The 20,881-nt window shown below is 35.3% G+C and overlaps 6 protein-coding genes across 6 annotated transcripts; 4 read left to right on the forward strand and 2 right to left on the reverse strand.

The window, feature by feature from the left end:
• Positions 1 to 3,895: 3,895 nt before the first annotated feature.
• On the forward strand, positions 3,896 to 4,270 carry LOC142242752 (histone H2B.1/H2B.2). Its single transcript, XM_075314309.1, has one exon. The coding sequence runs from the start codon at positions 3,896 to 3,898 to the stop codon at positions 4,268 to 4,270; it is 375 nt and encodes a 124-aa protein (XP_075170424.1).
• Positions 4,271 to 6,170: 1,900 nt separating this feature from the next.
• LOC142242750 (histone H2B.1/H2B.2) lies at positions 6,171 to 6,545 on the forward strand. The gene has a single exon (XM_075314308.1). It carries the CDS (start codon positions 6,171 to 6,173, stop codon positions 6,543 to 6,545), a length of 375 nt encoding a protein of 124 aa, XP_075170423.1.
• A 2,939-nt stretch (positions 6,546 to 9,484) lies between these two features.
• On the reverse strand, positions 9,485 to 9,895 carry LOC142242665 (histone H3). The gene has a single exon (XM_075314228.1). The coding sequence runs from the start codon at positions 9,893 to 9,895 to the stop codon at positions 9,485 to 9,487; it is 411 nt and encodes a 136-aa protein (XP_075170343.1).
• A 2,785-nt stretch (positions 9,896 to 12,680) lies between these two features.
• Positions 12,681 to 13,055, forward strand: LOC142242749 (histone H2B.1/H2B.2). The gene has a single exon (XM_075314307.1). It carries the CDS (start codon positions 12,681 to 12,683, stop codon positions 13,053 to 13,055), a length of 375 nt encoding a protein of 124 aa, XP_075170422.1.
• Positions 13,056 to 15,995: 2,940 nt separating this feature from the next.
• On the reverse strand, positions 15,996 to 16,406 carry LOC142242666 (histone H3). Its single transcript, XM_075314229.1, has one exon. It carries the CDS (start codon positions 16,404 to 16,406, stop codon positions 15,996 to 15,998), a length of 411 nt encoding a protein of 136 aa, XP_075170344.1.
• Positions 16,407 to 19,539: 3,133 nt separating this feature from the next.
• On the forward strand, positions 19,540 to 19,914 carry LOC142242728 (histone H2B.1/H2B.2). The gene has a single exon (XM_075314287.1). The coding sequence runs from the start codon at positions 19,540 to 19,542 to the stop codon at positions 19,912 to 19,914; it is 375 nt and encodes a 124-aa protein (XP_075170402.1).
• The last annotated feature ends 967 nt before the right edge of the window (positions 19,915 to 20,881 follow it).

Consider the following 20,881-nt stretch of genomic DNA (forward strand, 5'->3'; position numbering starts at 1 on the left):
TACATTCATCCTATAGACACTTTCAATATCCGTATCCCTGCCTAGACGTACTATCCATTTATCCTCAGCAATGTTTTTAGCATCTAAGAAAACTACTTTAAATGGCTGCTCTAAGAAAAAATCACAAATCTCCTCTTTAGAATAATCATGGGATAAACCCAAAATTAGTACCGAGTACGGCAATAAAATCTTAGGTGTATGTGTATGGGCCTCATATCCCCTTTCTTTAAATATGTTCCTAATTTTGTCAAAATTATCAAGACCACGAATTCTAATTGATAGTGCAGACTTACCAGCTATTTTGATTATATATGCATCTTTTTGTAGATGTATATTAAGTAAATTGGTGATCTCTCTCACTCCTACATTATATATAGTTATTGCAGGTGAAAGTTTTCCTGCATTCGATTTTGTACTGGGCGGTGTATTCATGTCCGCGGTATTTGTAACTGCTTGAGTTGCTTTTGGAATCGCACCGGTTTTCGTGCTGTTGGATGTTGATGTTGTGGCATTTTTTATGCCCGATGTTGTTGTTGTTGCATTTTCTATGCTGGATGCTGATGGTGTCATTTTTGCATTTTTTTTGCCCGATGTTGATGGTGTCATTGTTGATTTCATTGTTGGCTTCATTGTTGTTGTTTTTGTTGCCGTCATCTTCGTTGTTGATATGTTATCCAGCTTCTTTGGTGGGATTTTGCTATTAACCATATCTTCAGGTTCTTCATTGCAGTCGACCGCCATACCTGTGTCTTCGGCTACACAGGCAGCATTATTGTTTGAAACTCCCCCAGCAATGGAGTTTCTAAGCTGACTAATTTCATAAGTGAGTTTTTCAATTGTCATTGTAAGCGCTTGTATTTGCTTGCGCTGGTCTTCAATGATGGAAATGAGTTGATGCGTGTTTGCTTTCTCTGATTGCAGGTCCTCAATCAGTTTTTCATTGGTCAGTTGTAGACGCATATTTTGATATGCCTCGCCTGAGTCTTCGCTACTATAGCCTTTTTTACGTCTTTTCTTTTTTCCCTTTTTAAGGGGTACTTGATTGTTGTCTGATATGGTACCAGCATCAGAGCCGTTAGTCCATATCAAATTGTCGTTGTTATTTTCATTTACATTTAATTCACTAGCCGCAACTAGTGAGACATTTTGTTGTTGTTCAGCCATTATATGATGATATTCGACGATATTTAATGGATTTTTTGCAATTAAATTTTGGCAAACGGCCCCTTTCATCAGAAGGGGATTTATGCCAGCTCTGTTGGGTGCAGCGGCTTCCTCGCGTCCACCGCTGCACTTATTTTCCTCGAGTTTTTCGATGATTTCAGCCAATTTAAATTTTACTGCCTACTATGCAATTCTCAATGTACGCACTTAAACAAAAGTTCTTGCACTAGTTTTTGAGATTAAATCTCGTTTCAAACTAATTTTTTCTTCCGCTTCTCGATGTTATCACTTCAAGCACTGACACTAGAATCTCACTTGTGTGCCGAGCATGAACGCGCATATTTATAGAAAAATTGAGCGCGCAAACTGTTAGTTAAGGGTGTGTGTAGGGAAAGATTGAAATATTGTATCTTACAGCTGCCTGTATAAACACGAAGTATACACGAACGAACCCGAGGGTAGATCGTGTCATTAATATTAGTAAGCATTTCAGGGCATTTTTGTATAAATAGAAGCGAAATGAGGCTGGAACAGTATTAGTTCTTGTGCATCATTCGTGAAGTGAAATTTAAAAGTGAAAAATGACTGGTCGTGGTAAAGGTGGCAAAGGCTTGGGAAAAGGTGGCGCTAAACGTCATCGTAAAGTGTTGCGTGATAACATCCAAGGTATTACCAAGCCTGCAATCAGACGTTTGGCTCGTCGTGGCGGTGTAAAACGTATCTCTGGATTGATATACGAAGAAACCCGTGGTGTCCTCAAGGTGTTTTTGGAAAACGTTATTCGTGATGCTGTCACCTACACCGAACATGCTAAGCGTAAAACCGTCACCGCTATGGATGTCGTCTACGCTTTGAAGAGACAAGGCCGCACTTTGTACGGTTTCGGCGGTTAAACATTTTCTTGACGCTATTTGGAGAATATTTAAATACTTTAATACAAAAACAATCGGTCCTTTTCAGGACCACAAAATATATTTACAAAAGAGATCATCTTGTTACAAATTTATTTAATTATTTTAATAATAAAATTTTAAATTTACTTGGTTTAAATAAAATTACAAACATTTGGTTTGCCGTCGGCAAAACATTGTTACTAACCCAATGAAACAATTATGTATGGACTTACCAAAGGCGACTACTATGCTATTTTTCTGAAAAACATGACATACGCTACAAAAGAAAAACACTACGAATGTAATACATACGAAACATATATGCAATTCTCTATATGTCATTTCTCGTCCCATTCCCCAAAGAAAATGATTCTATGATTCTCTTACTCTCTTTTTGCAGAAATCAAAGAAAATGATTCTATGTTGCACTGTACTCGATCCTAGTGTCATTTGTTCTTTTGCGTGACGTTCTTACTCTCTTTTTGCAGAAATCAGTTATGTATGTATTGATACAAACAGCTTTCTCTGTCATCAACTATTTGCAACTTCCCGCTAGAAGTTACGAACACTTACGATCCTACTAGACTTCGGCTTTGCCAAAGCATACAAAAGATACATATGTAGTAAATAATCAGGGTTGATACAGATGAAAATTAAAACACTTCGGCTCAGAAAACGAATGCTCTCTTAATGAAATTGGTGGGAATTTGTTGTTTTTCGATATTAAGCTGAGTACTATGTTCAGTTTTCAAGCTGAAAACCAGCTTATTTTCACGGTTACTTTTTTTAATCAATTAATTTTGAAATATTAAATGGTTCGCAATCAATACATTGGATCCTTTCCATCCATAATTTGAAGAGACTTGATAAAAATGTTATCGTCTTCATATATATTTTTGCACTTTTAATTTAGTGTTTTGGTGAAAAACTCGAACATAGTACTCACCTTTAGGAATAAATGGCATTAGATAGGAACAAAATGAAAATATGAAGTGGCGAAATTTTTCGATGCCATGACAGATGAATATCTTCATATAAATTTTTTTATAGTAAATTTTATTGTTACAGAAAGAAAGTATGTATGAAATTATATTGTTTGAAAATATTTTTTCTCTTTTTAAAAATGTTTTGTCGTCCTGAAAAGGACGGATTGTTGTTTGATAGAGATACGATGGTCTGTATTTACATTTTCTTGTAGATAATTTAAGCCTTCTTTTCGGTCTTCTTGGGCAAGAGAACAGCTTGGATGTTTGGCAATACACCACCTTGAGCAATGGTGACACCGGACAACAATTTGTTCAATTCTTCGTCATTACGGATAGCCAATTGCAAGTGACGAGGGATAATTCTTGTCTTTTTGTTGTCACGAGCAGCGTTACCAGCCAATTCAAGAACTTCAGCGGCCAAGTATTCCATCACAGCAGCCAAGTAAACTGGAGCTCCAGCACCAACACGCTCAGCATAGTTGCCTTTGCGCAAAAGACGATGAATACGACCGACGGGGAATTGAAGCCCAGCACGATTGGAACGAGACTTTGCCTTTCCCTTAACTTTGCCACCTTTACCGCGTCCAGACATGTTTCAATTGTTTTTTCTTTTTCACTTCACTTCACAAAACACTAATGATAGCGTTTAACTAGTTGTCAGTTCTTTATATACTTTTCGTTCGAGCTATTTAATACATTTGAGGGTTGTTTTGCTGCACGAAGAGGCTCGTTTTCCGCTACCTGAATATCTTGTCCACGAAATGGTACAAATGTGTGCTCATCGCTGCGCACACACAAAATTCTCTTTTGAACAGTGTAAACAGTGTTTGTGTGAAAAAAAAAATAGTGAAAATGCCTCCAAAAGCCAGTGGTAAAGCAGCAAAGAAGGCCGGCAAAGCCCAAAAGAACATCACAAAGGGTGACAAGACCAAGAGACGCACCAAGCGTAAGGAGAGTTATGCCATCTACATTTACAAAGTGTTGAAGCAAGTACATCCCGATACTGGTATCTCTTCAAAGGCAATGAGCATCATGAACAGTTTCGTTAATGATATCTTCGAACGTATTGCCGCCGAAGCCTCTCGTTTGGCTCACTACAACAAGCGTTCCACCATCACCAGTCGGGAAATCCAAACTGCCGTTCGTCTATTATTGCCCGGTGAATTGGCTAAGCACGCTGTCAGTGAAGGTACCAAAGCCGTTACTAAGTACACCAGCTCCAAGTAAATGGCTTTATATTTCGTCGAAAATTTATTTCCTCCACCATCAAAGGCCCTTTTCAGGGCCACAAAAATCATTAAAAAAGAGATTTTCTTTGTTGATCAACTAAAAACAAAATATCTTTATTTTATTTCAATAAAAAAAAAAAATACATCTTCCATCGAATAATAAGAAATAATTGATTTTTCAACTAAGAAAAATTCAATGTTGTAATCTTCATTTTATTAAAATTCTATTATGGCATTTCATTACTATGTCTAACTTCTATTAAAATTCTAATTTGGCATTTCATTACTGTTTCTTCAATATTTCTTCTTTTTATTTTTCTTCATTATAATAACGTCGCTATAATATTTTTCTCAGAGTAAAAGACTTTATTACATTGATCGTATGCATTACTGTAAATGGCGTAGAGTTAAAGGATGTGTGTGTGTGTGTGAGTTTTGATGATGACTCTATGCGTAGGTACATGAAACCTTTTTTTCTAGAATTCTAATTGCTGTGGTTTATTACCACATCCCAATTGGCTAATCCAGTTTTGGAAAAATTCCCATAAAACATGTGATTATAAATTTCAATTTTACCGTGAAAAATAGATTAAGTACAATGTATATTTATTTAAATAAGTTACGAACACTTACGATCCTACTAGACTTCGGCTTTGCCAAAGCATACAAAAGATACATATGTAGTAAATAATCAGGGTTGATACAGATGAAAATTAAAACACTTCGGCTCAGAAAACGAATGCTCTCTTAATGAAATTGGTGGGAATTTGTTGTTTTTCGATATTAAGCTGAGTACTATGTTCAGTTTTCAAGCTGAAAACCAGCTTATTTTCACGGTTACTTTTTTTAATCAATTAATTTTGAAATATTAAATGGTTCGCAATCAATACATTGGATCCTTTCCATCCATAATTTGAAGAGACTTGATAAAAATGTTATCGTCTTCATATATATTTTTGCACTTTTAATTTAGTGTTTTGGTGAAAAACTCGAACATAGTACTCACCTTTAGGAATAAATGGCATTAGATAGGAACAAAATGAAAATATGAAGTGGCGAAATTTTTCGATGCCATGACAGATGAATATCTTCATATAAATTTTTTTATAGTAAATTTTATTGTTACAGAAAGAAAGTATGTATGAAATTATATTGTTTGAAAATATTTTTTCTCTTTTTAAAAATGTTTTGTCGTCCTGAAAAGGACGGATTGTTGTTTGATAGAGATACGATGGTCTGTATTTACATTTTCTTGTAGATAATTTAAGCCTTCTTTTCGGTCTTCTTGGGCAAGAGAACAGCTTGGATGTTTGGCAATACACCACCTTGAGCAATGGTGACACCGGACAACAATTTGTTCAATTCTTCGTCATTACGGATAGCCAATTGCAAGTGACGAGGGATAATTCTTGTCTTTTTGTTGTCACGAGCAGCGTTACCAGCCAATTCAAGAACTTCAGCGGCCAAGTATTCCATCACAGCAGCCAAGTAAACTGGAGCTCCAGCACCAACACGCTCAGCATAGTTGCCTTTGCGCAAAAGACGATGAATACGACCGACGGGGAATTGAAGCCCAGCACGATTGGAACGAGACTTTGCCTTTCCCTTAACTTTGCCACCTTTACCGCGTCCAGACATGTTTCAATTGTTTTTTCTTTTTCACTTCACTTCACAAAACACTAATGATAGCGTTTAACTAGTTGTCAGTTCTTTATATACTTTTCGTTCGAGCTATTTAATACATTTGAGGGTTGTTTTGCTGCACGAAGAGGCTCGTTTTCCGCTACCTGAATATCTTGTCCACGAAATGGTACAAATGTGTGCTCATCGCTGCGCACACACAAAATTCTCTTTTGAACAGTGTAAACAGTGTTTGTGTGAAAAAAAAAATAGTGAAAATGCCTCCAAAAGCCAGTGGTAAAGCAGCAAAGAAGGCCGGCAAAGCCCAAAAGAACATCACAAAGGGTGACAAGACCAAGAGACGCACCAAGCGTAAGGAGAGTTATGCCATCTACATTTACAAAGTGTTGAAGCAAGTACATCCCGATACTGGTATCTCTTCAAAGGCAATGAGCATCATGAACAGTTTCGTTAATGATATCTTCGAACGTATTGCCGCCGAAGCCTCTCGTTTGGCTCACTACAACAAGCGTTCCACCATCACCAGTCGGGAAATCCAAACTGCCGTTCGTCTATTATTGCCCGGTGAATTGGCTAAGCACGCTGTCAGTGAAGGTACCAAAGCCGTTACTAAGTACACCAGCTCCAAGTAAATGGCTTTATATTTCGTCGAAAATTTATTTCCTCCACCATCAAAGGCCCTTTTCAGGGCCACAAAAATCATTAAAAAAGAGATTTTCTTTGTTGATCAACTAAAAACAAAATATCTTTATTTTATTTCAATAAAAAAAAAAAATACATCTTCCATCGAATAATAAGAAATAATTGATTTTTCAACTAAGAAAAATTCAATGTTGTAATCTTCATTTTATTAAAATTCTATTATGGCATTTCATTACTATGTCTAACTTCTATTAAAATTCTAATTTGGCATTTCATTACTGTTTCTTCAATATTTCTTCTTTTTATTTTTCTTCATTATAATAACGTCGCTATAATATTTTTCTCAGAGTAAAAGACTTTATTACATTGATCGTATGCATTACTGTAAATGGCGTAGAGTTAAAGGATGTGTGTGTGTGTGTGAGTTTTGATGATGACTCTATGCGTAGGTACATGAAACCTTTTTTTCTAGAATTCTAATTGCTGTGGTTTATTACCACATCCCAATTGGCTAATCCAGTTTTGGAAAAATTCCCATAAAACATGTGATTATAAATTTCAATTTTACCGTGAAAAATAGATTAAGTACAATGTATATTTATTTAAATAAAAATTAGGTAACAAAACAAAATTGTTTGCATAAAATTTGTTCTCTTTTTCAAAGATATTTTGTAGCCCTGAAAAGGGCTGTTAGATAAACTGCTTTCGAATATCGAAAATAATCATTCTGCCATGAAATAGAAAATTTACTTCTTGGCGGCGGCTTTTTTAGCAGCTGGTTTCTTGGCAGCCTTTTTGGGTTTGGCTGCTGCTACTGTTTTTGCCTTGGGTGCTTTTGGTTTTGTGGCGGAGGCCTTGGCCTTGGCGGCGGTTTTTGCTGGTTTAGCTTTAACTGTACCGGTCTTTTTGGCAGTTTTAGCCTTAGCCTTTTCGGTCTTCTTCTTTTCTGCTGTCTTCTTAGCGGCAGAAGGTTTCTTTGCAGCAGCCTTCTTTTCTCCACTGGCCTTTTTGGGTGCGGCAGCCTTCTTTTTCTTATCACCAGCTGGGGCCTTCTTCTTTTCGGCGCTCATTGCTTTAGACATTTTAAATGAACCAGATGCACCCTTACCTTTAGTTTGGATCAATTTTCCACTGGCAACAGCGCCTTTCAAATACTTCTTGATGAAGGGAGCCAATTTTTGGGCATCAACTTTGTAGGTGCTGGCCAAATATTTCTTGATGGCAGGCAATGATGAACCACCACGTTCTTTCAATGTTTTGATGGCAGCATCGACCATTTGTTGGGTTGGTGGATGAGATGGGGCAGCAGAGGGCTTCTTTGCCTTGGCAGCAGCTTTTTTAGGTGCCTTTTTCTCAACAGCGGCAACTGGAGATGCGGTGGCTTCAACTACGGCGGCGTCAGACATGTTTTTGTTTTTCACTTTGATTCACTTCAAGCACTAATATACACTAACACGCGTGTACGTTTATTATATATGATTTTTACCGTTCGAACTAGCTATTCTTGGGTACATCGGAATTATGAGAAGTACATAGTAGTCAGCTACGAAATTTTGTGAATTCTTGTGTGGAAGAGAATAAATTTTTTCACAAAAGTTTTGATAGAATAATTAAATTTATGATGACATAGTAAATATATTTAATTGGAATTTATCACATTTCTCTAGTAGAGATATCCACCTAAATGACAAAAAGAATTTCAATTAATAATATTGAAGGGCTAGAGTATTATAATCTTTTGAGTTGTAAGTTTATAAAAGTGTCATCATAAATTTCCAACTAAATTATATAAATTTTACTATTTTTATTGAAAATTGTATAAAATAAAAAAATTATAGGGAATCTTGATATGTTTTCTTTAAAGAAATACGAAAAAATTATACAATTTGCATAGTTTTCATGGTAAAATATTCAATTATATTATGTCGTCTATGACAGTGGAATTCATCATATTGGGATATTTTCCATGAATAAAAGTTTTTCTGCAAATTAATTTCAAAGCTCAAAACTAAAAATGTTTTAGGAAATTTTCATTCAAAAATATAATAGAAATCACACATTTATACTAAAATATAACATTATTAATAAAAAGTGTCAAATTGTAACGAAAAGTTAAAATAATCGTGAAGGTGTGGTATATCATGTACAGCGATGTTAACAATGTTGAATATAGTTGAAACCATAAAATTAAAATATTTGCAAAAGAAATGAAATGTATATATGAAAAATATTAAAACATCGTAGAAAAAATACATGTCGGATTATAATACCATTTTAACAAAATTTTAAATCGAAATACTATGAATAAAAATTTGCCATAGCTGATATACCACCTCTAGCCAAAGAAGTAAAGTAATTGGCTATTTTTGATATAAAATTTCGCAAAAAAAAAACTAAAAGAATTATAACAGCAGAGGGAATAAATTTAAGTCTAACGACTTTAGGAAATATATAAACAATAAACACCCTAGAAAATTCAAAAATAATCTCCGATTTGTTACGAAAAGTTTGCCATATAGGGTTAGAAAATATTTCATAAAATGTTTGCCGCATTGAATGTAGCATTAGATGAAAATAAGAAACAAATCCTCCTACTTATATCTTTTCTTCTTTTGAAAAAATAAATTAATAGAAAATAAATTGTGAATGAGTACGAAAAAATGGAAATTGTGAATGAGTACGAAAAAATGTAAAACCATTGGAAAGCAAAATCTACATCATATAACAACATTCCCTTCATATCCAACCTAATACAAAAAAAAAAAAAAACACAAATGCAATATAGTTTATTGATATCAAATAATAAAGAATAAATTCTTGTCAACTGTAAAGTATTGAAAAAAAATTTTCTCTTTTTATAAAAATATTGTGGTCCTGAAAAGGACCGATTGTTTTTGTAAAAAAAGTTGGCTTTTAATATGTCAAAAATTTAAGCACGTTCTCCACGAATACGTCTGGCCAATTGGATATCCTTGGGCATGATGGTGACACGCTTAGCATGGATAGCGCACAAGTTGGTATCTTCGAATAGACCAACCAAGTAGGCTTCGCTAGCTTCTTGCAAGGCCATGACAGCAGAACTCTGGAAACGCAAGTCAGTTTTGAAATCTTGGGCAATTTCACGAACCAAACGTTGGAAAGGCAATTTGCGGATCAACAATTCTGTGCTCTTTTGGTAACGACGGATTTCACGCAAAGCAACGGTACCAGGGCGGAAACGATGGGGCTTCTTGACACCGCCGGTGGCTGGGGCACTCTTACGAGCAGCTTTAGTAGCCAATTGCTTACGAGGGGCTTTGCCACCGGTAGATTTACGGGCAGTTTGCTTGGTACGAGCCATTTTTCACTTTAATTCTTCACTTCACAAGATATGAACACAAACACTGTCAAAACGTTATTACTTGTGTGCCGATTCAGATTCAGATTCGTTTTTATTTTCCATTAGTCTTAAATCTAATTTTACAATATTTAAATCTTGTATCTTATATTATATTGATATCTACTCCTCAGCATGAACATAGAGATTCATTTTTCTAGGAATGCATTCGTTTCGTTAAATATTAAGTAGCTCAGAAAGACTAGACCACTTTATAATGCCAATTTTGTTTGTTATTTCAATTTGTATGAATTTCCCGTTAAAAAAGGGTAAAAAAATCGGGAACACTTTTTGGTTTTTTTCATTGATGCTTAACTACTACGATGTTTACACTTGTGTGCCGAGCATGAACGCGCATATTTATAGAAAAATTGAGCGCGCAAACTGTTAGTTAAGGGTGTGTGTAGGGAAAGATTGAAATATTGTATCTTACAGCTGCCTGTATAAACACGAAGTATACACGAACGAACCCGAGGGTAGATCGTGTCATTAATATTAGTAAGCATTTCAGGGCATTTTTGTATAAATAGAAGCGAAATGAGGCTGGAACAGTATTAGTTCTTGTGCATCATTCGTGAAGTGAAATTTAAAAGTGAAAAATGACTGGTCGTGGTAAAGGTGGCAAAGGCTTGGGAAAAGGTGGCGCTAAACGTCATCGTAAAGTGTTGCGTGATAACATCCAAGGTATTACCAAGCCTGCAATCAGACGTTTGGCTCGTCGTGGCGGTGTAAAACGTATCTCTGGATTGATATACGAAGAAACCCGTGGTGTCCTCAAGGTGTTTTTGGAAAACGTTATTCGTGATGCTGTCACCTACACCGAACATGCTAAGCGTAAAACCGTCACCGCTATGGATGTCGTCTACGCTTTGAAGAGACAAGGCCGCACTTTGTACGGTTTCGGCGGTTAAACATTTTCTTGACGCTATTTGGAGAATATTTAAATACTTTAATACAAAAACAATCGGTCCTTTTCAGGACCACAAAATATATTTACAAAAGAGATCATCTTGTTACAAATTTATTTAATTATTTTAATAATAAAATTTTAAATTTACTTGGTTTAAATAAAATTACAAACATTTGGTTTGCCGTCGGCAAAACATTGTTACTAACCCAATGAAACAATTATGTATGGACTTACCAAAGGCGACTACTATGCTATTTTTCTGAAAAACATGACATACGCTACAAAAGAAAAACACTACGAATGTAATACATACGAAACATATATGCAATTCTCTATATGTCATTTCTCGTCCCATTCCCCAAAGAAAATGATTCTATGATTCTCTTACTCTCTTTTTGCAGAAATCAAAGAAAATGATTCTATGTTGCACTGTACTCGATCCTAGTGTCATTTGTTCTTTTGCGTGACGTTCTTACTCTCTTTTTGCAGAAATCAGTTATGTATGTATTGATACAAACAGCTTTCTCTGTCATCAACTATTTGCAACTTCCCGCTAGAAGTTACGAACACTTACGATCCTACTAGACTTCGGCTTTGCCAAAGCATACAAAAGATACATATGTAGTAAATAATCAGGGTTGATACAGATGAAAATTAAAACACTTCGGCTCAGAAAACGAATGCTCTCTTAATGAAATTGGTGGGAATTTGTTGTTTTTCGATATTAAGCTGAGTACTATGTTCAGTTTTCAAGCTGAAAACCAGCTTATTTTCACGGTTACTTTTTTTAATCAATTAATTTTGAAATATTAAATGGTTCGCAATCAATACATTGGATCCTTTCCATCCATAATTTGAAGAGACTTGATAAAAATGTTATCGTCTTCATATATATTTTTGCACTTTTAATTTAGTGTTTTGGTGAAAAACTCGAACATAGTACTCACCTTTAGGAATAAATGGCATTAGATAGGAACAAAATGAAAATATGAAGTGGCGAAATTTTTCGATGCCATGACAGATGAATATCTTCATATAAATTTTTTTATAGTAAATTTTATTGTTACAGAAAGAAAGTATGTATGAAATTATATTGTTTGAAAATATTTTTTCTCTTTTTAAAAATGTTTTGTCGTCCTGAAAAGGACGGATTGTTGTTTGATAGAGATACGATGGTCTGTATTTACATTTTCTTGTAGATAATTTAAGCCTTCTTTTCGGTCTTCTTGGGCAAGAGAACAGCTTGGATGTTTGGCAATACACCACCTTGAGCAATGGTGACACCGGACAACAATTTGTTCAATTCTTCGTCATTACGGATAGCCAATTGCAAGTGACGAGGGATAATTCTTGTCTTTTTGTTGTCACGAGCAGCGTTACCAGCCAATTCAAGAACTTCAGCGGCCAAGTATTCCATCACAGCAGCCAAGTAAACTGGAGCTCCAGCACCAACACGCTCAGCATAGTTGCCTTTGCGCAAAAGACGATGAATACGACCGACGGGGAATTGAAGCCCAGCACGATTGGAACGAGACTTTGCCTTTCCCTTAACTTTGCCACCTTTACCGCGTCCAGACATGTTTCAATTGTTTTTTCTTTTTCACTTCACTTCACAAAACACTAATGATAGCGTTTAACTAGTTGTCAGTTCTTTATATACTTTTCGTTCGAGCTATTTAATACATTTGAGGGTTGTTTTGCTGCACGAAGAGGCTCGTTTTCCGCTACCTGAATATCTTGTCCACGAAATGGTACAAATGTGTGCTCATCGCTGCGCACACACAAAATTCTCTTTTGAACAGTGTAAACAGTGTTTGTGTGAAAAAAAAAATAGTGAAAATGCCTCCAAAAGCCAGTGGTAAAGCAGCAAAGAAGGCCGGCAAAGCCCAAAAGAACATCACAAAGGGTGACAAGACCAAGAGACGCACCAAGCGTAAGGAGAGTTATGCCATCTACATTTACAAAGTGTTGAAGCAAGTACATCCCGATACTGGTATCTCTTCAAAGGCAATGAGCATCATGAACAGTTTCGTTAATGATATCTTCGAACGTATTGCCGCCGAAGCCTCTCGTTTGGCTCACTACAACAAGCGTTCCACCATCACCAGTCGGGAAATCCAAACTGCCGTTCGTCTATTATTGCCCGGTGAATTGGCTAAGCACGCTGTCAGTGAAGGTACCAAAGCCGTTACTAAGTACACCAGCTCCAAGTAAATGGCTTTATATTTCGTCGAAAATTTATTTCCTCCACCATCAAAGGCCCTTTTCAGGGCCACAAAAATCATTAAAAAAGAGATTTTCTTTGTTGATCAACTAAAAACAAAATATCTTTATTTTATTTCAATAAAAAAAAAAAAATACATCTTCCATCGAATAATAAGAAATAATTGATTTTTCAACTAAGAAAAATTCAATGTTGTAATCTTCATTTTATTAAAATTCTATTATGGCATTTCATTACTATGTCTAACTTCTATTAAAATTCTAATTTGGCATTTCATTACTGTTTCTTCAATATTTCTTCTTTTTATTTTTCTTCATTATAATAACGTCGCTATAATATTTTTCTCAGAGTAAAAGACTTTATTACATTGATCGTATGCATTACTGTAAATGGCGTAGAGTTAAAGGATGTGTGTGTGTGTGTGAGTTTTGATGATGACTCTATGCGTAGGTACATGAAACCTTTTTTTCTAGAATTCTAATTGCTGTGGTTTATTACCACATCCCAATTGGCTAATCCAGTTTTGGAAAAATTCCCATAAAACATGTGATTATAAATTTCAATTTTACCGTGAAAAATAGATTAAGTACAATGTATATTTATTTAAATAAAAATTAGGTAACAAAACAAAATTGTTTGCATAAAATTTGTTCTCTTTTTCAAAGATATTTTGTAGCCCTGAAAAGGGCTGTTAGATAAACTGCTTTCGAATATCGAAAATAATCATTCTGCCATGAAATAGAAAATTTACTTCTTGGCGGCGGCTTTTTTAGCAGCTGGTTTCTTGGCAGCCTTTTTGGGTTTGGCTGCTGCTACTGTTTTTGCCTTGGGTGCTTTTGGTTTTGTGGCGGAGGCCTTGGCCTTGGCGGCGGTTTTTGCTGGTTTAGCTTTAACTGTACCGGTCTTTTTGGCAGTTTTAGCCTTAGCCTTTTCGGTCTTCTTCTTTTCTGCTGTCTTCTTAGCGGCAGAAGGTTTCTTTGCAGCAGCCTTCTTTTCTCCACTGGCCTTTTTGGGTGCGGCAGCCTTCTTTTTCTTATCACCAGCTGGGGCCTTCTTCTTTTCGGCGCTCATTGCTTTAGACATTTTAAATGAACCAGATGCACCCTTACCTTTAGTTTGGATCAATTTTCCACTGGCAACAGCGCCTTTCAAATACTTCTTGATGAAGGGAGCCAATTTTTGGGCATCAACTTTGTAGGTGCTGGCCAAATATTTCTTGATGGCAGGCAATGATGAACCACCACGTTCTTTCAATGTTTTGATGGCAGCATCGACCATTTGTTGGGTTGGTGGATGAGATGGGGCAGCAGAGGGCTTCTTTGCCTTGGCAGCAGCTTTTTTAGGTGCCTTTTTCTCAACAGCGGCAACTGGAGATGCGGTGGCTTCAACTACGGCGGCGTCAGACATGTTTTTGTTTTTCACTTTGATTCACTTCAAGCACTAATATACACTAACACGCGTGTACGTTTATTATATATGATTTTTACCGTTCGAACTAGCTATTCTTGGGTACATCGGAATTATGAGAAGTACATAGTAGTCAGCTACGAAATTTTGTGAATTCTTGTGTGGAAGAGAATAAATTTTTTCACAAAAGTTTTGATAGAATAATTAAATTTATGATGACATAGTAAATATATTTAATTGGAATTTATCACATTTCTCTAGTAGAGATATCCACCTAAATGACAAAAAGAATTTCAATTAATAATATTGAAGGGCTAGAGTATTATAATCTTTTGAGTTGTAAGTTTATAAAAGTGTCATCATAAATTTCCAACTAAATTATATAAATTTTACTATTTTTATTGAAAATTGTATAAAATAAAAAAATTATAGGGAATCTTGATATGTTTTCTTTAAAGAAATACGAAAAAATTATACAATTTGCATAGTTTTCATGGTAAAATATTCAATTATATTATGTCGTCTATGACAGTGGAATTCATCATATTGGGATATTTTCCATGAATAAAAGTTTTTCTGCAAATTAATTTCAAAGCTCAAAACTAAAAATGTTTTAGGAAATTTTCATTCAAAAATATAATAGAAATCACACATTTATACTAAAATATAACATTATTAATAAAAAGTGTCAAATTGTAACGAAAAGTTAAAATAATCGTGAAGGTGTGGTATATCATGTACAGCGATGTTAACAATGTTGAATATAGTTGAAACCATAAAATTAAAATATTTGCAAAAGAAATGAAATGTATATATGAAAAATATTAAAACATCGTAGAAAAAATACATGTCGGATTATAATACCATTTTAACAAAATTTTAAATCGAAATACTATGAATAAAAATTTGCCATAGCTGATATACCACCTCTAGCCAAAGAAGTAAAGTAATTGGCTATTTTTGATATAAAATTTCGCAAAAAAAAAACTAAAAGAATTATAACAGCAGAGGGAATAAATTTAAGTCTAACGACTTTAGGAAATATATAAACAATAAACACCCTAGAAAATTCAAAAATAATCTCCGATTTGTTACGAAAAGTTTGCCATATAGGGTTAGAAAATATTTCATAAAATGTTTGCCGCATTGAATGTAGCATTAGATGAAAATAAGAAACAAATCCTCCTACTTATATCTTTTCTTCTTTTGAAAAAATAAATTAATAGAAAATAAATTGTGAATGAGTACGAAAAAATGGAAATTGTGAATGAGTACGAAAAAATGTAAAACCATTGGAAAGCAAAATCTACATCATATAACAACATTCCCTTCATATCCAACCTAATACAAAAAAAAAAAAAAACACAAATGCAATATAGTTTATTGATATCAAATAATAAAGAATAAATTCTTGTCAACTGTAAAGTATTGAAAAAAAATTTTCTCTTTTTATAAAAATATTGTGGTCCTGAAAAGGACCGATTGTTTTTGTAAAAAAAGTTGGCTTTTAATATGTCAAAAATTTAAGCACGTTCTCCACGAATACGTCTGGCCAATTGGATATCCTTGGGCATGATGGTGACACGCTTAGCATGGATAGCGCACAAGTTGGTATCTTCGAATAGACCAACCAAGTAGGCTTCGCTAGCTTCTTGCAAGGCCATGACAGCAGAACTCTGGAAACGCAAGTCAGTTTTGAAATCTTGGGCAATTTCACGAACCAAACGTTGGAAAGGCAATTTGCGGATCAACAATTCTGTGCTCTTTTGGTAACGACGGATTTCACGCAAAGCAACGGTACCAGGGCGGAAACGATGGGGCTTCTTGACACCGCCGGTGGCTGGGGCACTCTTACGAGCAGCTTTAGTAGCCAATTGCTTACGAGGGGCTTTGCCACCGGTAGATTTACGGGCAGTTTGCTTGGTACGAGCCATTTTTCACTTTAATTCTTCACTTCACAAGATATGAACACAAACACTGTCAAAACGTTATTACTTGTGTGCCGAGTAGTCTTGTGTCGTTCCGGAACGAACTAGTTCCAATGAACGGTTCACTAAAAGGAACGACTGTCACTAGTTCCATCTCTTTCGTTCTCATCGTTCCTTTTGTCATTTAGTTTTATTTTCAATTTACGCTCCATCGTTCCTCGGATCGCAGTTTGATTTTTTTACTTCTGTTTGAGCCATTTGCCAATTCATACATTTTGGCGCGTATGTATTTAAACCATTGATTGATATGCTGCTATTTAATAGAATCTTTAATTCCATCTCGGGCTCTTCACAAACGACAAAAAAATCGTAATTTCTTGCAATGAATAATTTTGCATAGAGTATAGTATTATTCAATTCAAAAATCCATCCAAAGAGCTTGGCTTCCTGAATTTAGTTACTAACTTAAGTTTTTTTATATTACTATAAACTATTTGAAGTAATTTCACTCAATTTTTCCATATTTTTGTATCTTTCAATTGACCACGAACTTCGTTACACAAAATAAACAAACAATGTAATGTCTGTATTTAGTAGATGACAGTGATGACAAATATACAAGTCCGGAACGAAAAGGAACGATGGAACGATTTGAAGGAACTAGTTCCTTTGTACTAAAGGAACGATGAGTCCGAATCACTACGGTGAACGATTTTGCCCAAGACTAGTGCCGAGCATGAACGCGCATATTTATAGAAAAATTGAGCGCGCAAACTGTTAGTTAAGGGTGTGTGTAGGGAAAGATTGAAATATTGTATCTTACAGCTGCCTGTATAAACACGAAGTATACACGAACGAACCCGAGGGTAGATCGTGTCATTAATATTAGTAAGCATTTCAGGGCATTTTTGTATAAATAGAAGCGAAATGAGGCTGGAACAGTATTAGTTCTTGTGCATCATTCGTGAAGTGAAATTTAAAAGTGAAAAATGACTGGTCGTGGTAAAGGTGGCAAAGGCTTGGGAAAAGGTGGCGCTAAACGTCATCGTAAAGTGTTGCGTGATAACATCCAAGGTATTACCAAGCCTGCAATCAGACGTTTGGCTCGTCGTGGCGGTGTAAAACGTATCTCTGGATTGATATACGAAGAAACCCGTGGTGTCCTCAAGGTGTTTTTGGAAAACGTTATTCGTGATGCTGTCACCTACACCGAACATGCTAAGCGTAAAACCGTCACCGCTATGGATGTCGTCTACGCTTTGAAGAGACAAGGCCGCACTTTGTACGGTTTCGGCGGTTAAACATTTTCTTGACGCTATTTGGAGAATATTTAAATACTTTAATACAAAAACAATCGGTCCTTTTCAGGACCACAAAATATATTTACAAAAGAGATCATCTTGTTACAAATTTATTTAATTATTTTAATAATAAAATTTTAAATTTACTTGGTTTAAATAAAATTACAAACATTTGGTTTGCCGTCGGCAAAACATTGTTACTAACCCAATGAAACAATTATGTATGGACTTACCAAAGGCGACTACTATGCTATTTTTCTGAAAAACATGACATACGCTACAAAAGAAAAACACTACGAATGTAATACATACGAAACATATATGCAATTCTCTATATGTCATTTCTCGTCCCATTCCCCAAAGAAAATGATTCTATGATTCTCTTACTCTCTTTTTGCAGAAATCAAAGAAAATGATTCTATGTTGCACTGTACTCGATCCTAGTGTCATTTGTTCTTTTGCGTGACGTTCTTACTCTCTTTTTGCAGAAATCAGTTATGTATGTATTGATACAAACAGCTTTCTCTGTCATCAACTATTTGCAACTTCCCGCTAGAAGTTACGAACACTTACGATCCTACTAGACTTCGGCTTTGCCAAAGCATACAAAAGATACATATGTAGTAAATAATCAGGGTTGATACAGATGAAAATTAAAACACTTCGGCTCAGAAAACGAATGCTCTCTTAATGAAATTGGTGGGAATTTGTTGTTTTTCGATATTAAGCTGAGTACTATGTTCAGTTTTCAAGCTGAAAACCAGCTTATTTTCACGGTTACTTTTTTTAATCAATTAATTTTGAAATATTAAATGGTTCGCAATCAATACATTGGATCCTTTCCATCCATAATTTGAAGAGACTTGATAAAAATGTTATCGTCTTCATATATATTTTTGCACTTTTAATTTAGTGTTTTGGTGAAAAACTCGAACATAGTACTCACCTTTAGGAATAAATGGCATTAGATAGGAACAAAATGAAAATATGAAGTGGCGAAATTTTTCGATGCCATGACAGATGAATATCTTCATATAAATTTTTTTATAGTAAATTTTATTGTTACAGAAAGAAAGTATGTATGAAATTATATTGTTTGAAAATATTTTTTCTCTTTTTAAAAATGTTTTGTCGTCCTGAAAAGGACGGATTGTTGTTTGATAGAGATACGATGGTCTGTATTTACATTTTCTTGTAGATAATTTAAGCCTTCTTTTCGGTCTTCTTGGGCAAGAGAACAGCTTGGATGTTTGGCAATACACCACCTTGAGCAATGGTGACACCGGACAACAATTTGTTCAATTCTTCGTCATTACGGATAGCCAATTGCAAGTGACGAGGGATAATTCTTGTCTTTTTGTTGTCACGAGCAGCGTTACCAGCCAATTCAAGAACTTCAGCGGCCAAGTATTCCATCACAGCAGCCAAGTAAACTGGAGCTCCAGCACCAACACGCTCAGCATAGTTGCCTTTGCGCAAAAGACGATGAATACGACCGACGGGGAATTGAAGCCCAGCACGATTGGAACGAGACTTTGCCTTTCCCTTAACTTTGCCACCTTTACCGCGTCCAGACATGTTTCAATTGTTTTTTCTTTTTCACTTCACTTCACAAAACACTAATGATAGCGTTTAACTAGTTGTCAGTTCTTTATATACTTTTCGTTCGAGCTATTTAATACATTTGAGGGTTGTTTTGCTGCACGAAGAGGCTCGTTTTCCGCTACCTGAATATCTTGTCCACGAAATGGTACAAATGTGTGCTCATCGCTGCGCACACACAAAATTCTCTTTTGAACAGTGTAAACAGTGTTTGTGTGAAAAAAAAAATAGTGAAAATGCCTCCAAAAGCCAGTGGTAAAGCAGCAAAGAAGGCCGGCAAAGCCCAAAAGAACATCACAAAGGGTGACAAGACCAAGAGACGCACCAAGCGTAAGGAGAGTTATGCCATCTACATTTACAAAGTGTTGAAGCAAGTACATCCCGATACTGGTATCTCTTCAAAGGCAATGAGCATCATGAACAGTTTCGTTAATGATATCTTCGAACGTATTGCCGCCGAAGCCTCTCGTTTGGCTCACTACAACAAGCGTTCCACCATCACCAGTCGGGAAATCCAAACTGCCGTTCGTCTATTATTGCCCGGTGAATTGGCTAAGCACGCTGTCAGTGAAGGTACCAAAGCCGTTACTAAGTACACCAGCTCCAAGTAAATGGCTTTATATTTCGTCGAAAATTTATTTCCTCCACCATCAAAGGCCCTTTTCAGGGCCACAAAAATCATTAAAAAAGAGATTTTCTTTGTTGATCAACTAAAAACAAAATATCTTTATTTTATTTCAATAAAAAAAAAAAATACATCTTCCATCGAATAATAAGAAATAATTGATTTTTCAACTAAGAAAAATTCAATGTTGTAATCTTCATTTTATTAAAATTCTATTATGGCATTTCATTACTATGTCTAACTTCTATTAAAATTCTAATTTGGCATTTCATTACTGTTTCTTCAATATTTCTTCTTTTTATTTTTCTTCATTATAATAACGTCGCTATAATATTTTTCTCAGAGTAAAAGACTTTATTACATTGATCGTATGCATTACTGTAAATGGCGTAGAGTTAAAGGATGTGTGTGTGTGTGTGAGTTTTGATGATGACTCTATGCGTAGGTACATGAAACCTTTTTTTCTAGAATTCTAATTGCTGTGGTTTATTACCACATCCCAATTGGCTAATCCAGTTTTGGAAAAATTCCCATAAAACATGTGATTATAAATTTCAATTTTACCGTGAAAAATAGATTAAGTACAATGTATATTTATTTAAATAAAAATTAGGTAACAAAACAAAATTGTTTGCATAAAATTTGTTCTCTTTTTCAAAGATATTTTGTAGCCCTGAAAAGGGCTGTTAGATAAACTGCTTTCGAATATCGAAAATAATCATTCTGCCATGAAATAGAAAATTTACTTCTTGGCGGCGGCTTTTTTAGCAGCTGGTTTCTTGGCAGCCTTTTTGGGTTTGGCTGCTGCTACTGTTTTTGCCTTGGGTGCTTTTGGTTTTGTGGCGGAGGCCTTGGCCTTGGCGGCGGTTTTTGCTGGTTTAGCTTTAACTGTACCGGTCTTTTTGGCAGTTTTAGCCTTAGCCTTTTCGGTCTTCTTCTTTTCTGCTGTCTTC

This window comes from Haematobia irritans, unplaced genomic scaffold (assembly GCF_050003625.1).
Source record: "Haematobia irritans isolate KBUSLIRL unplaced genomic scaffold, ASM5000362v1 scaffold_6, whole genome shotgun sequence".
Lineage (NCBI taxonomy): Eukaryota > Metazoa > Arthropoda > Insecta > Diptera > Muscidae > Haematobia > Haematobia irritans.

Coding starts and splice junctions, on each gene's coding strand:
- LOC142242749 (XM_075314307.1), top strand. CDS start 12,681: ATGCCTCCAAAAGCCAGTGGTAAAGCAGCAAAGAAGGCCGGCAAAGCC.
- LOC142242666 (XM_075314229.1), bottom strand. CDS start 16,406: ATGGCTCGTACCAAGCAAACTGCCCGTAAATCTACCGGTGGCAAAGCC.
- LOC142242728 (XM_075314287.1), top strand. CDS start 19,540: ATGCCTCCAAAAGCCAGTGGTAAAGCAGCAAAGAAGGCCGGCAAAGCC.
- LOC142242665 (XM_075314228.1), bottom strand. CDS start 9,895: ATGGCTCGTACCAAGCAAACTGCCCGTAAATCTACCGGTGGCAAAGCC.
- LOC142242750 (XM_075314308.1), top strand. CDS start 6,171: ATGCCTCCAAAAGCCAGTGGTAAAGCAGCAAAGAAGGCCGGCAAAGCC.
- LOC142242752 (XM_075314309.1), top strand. CDS start 3,896: ATGCCTCCAAAAGCCAGTGGTAAAGCAGCAAAGAAGGCCGGCAAAGCC.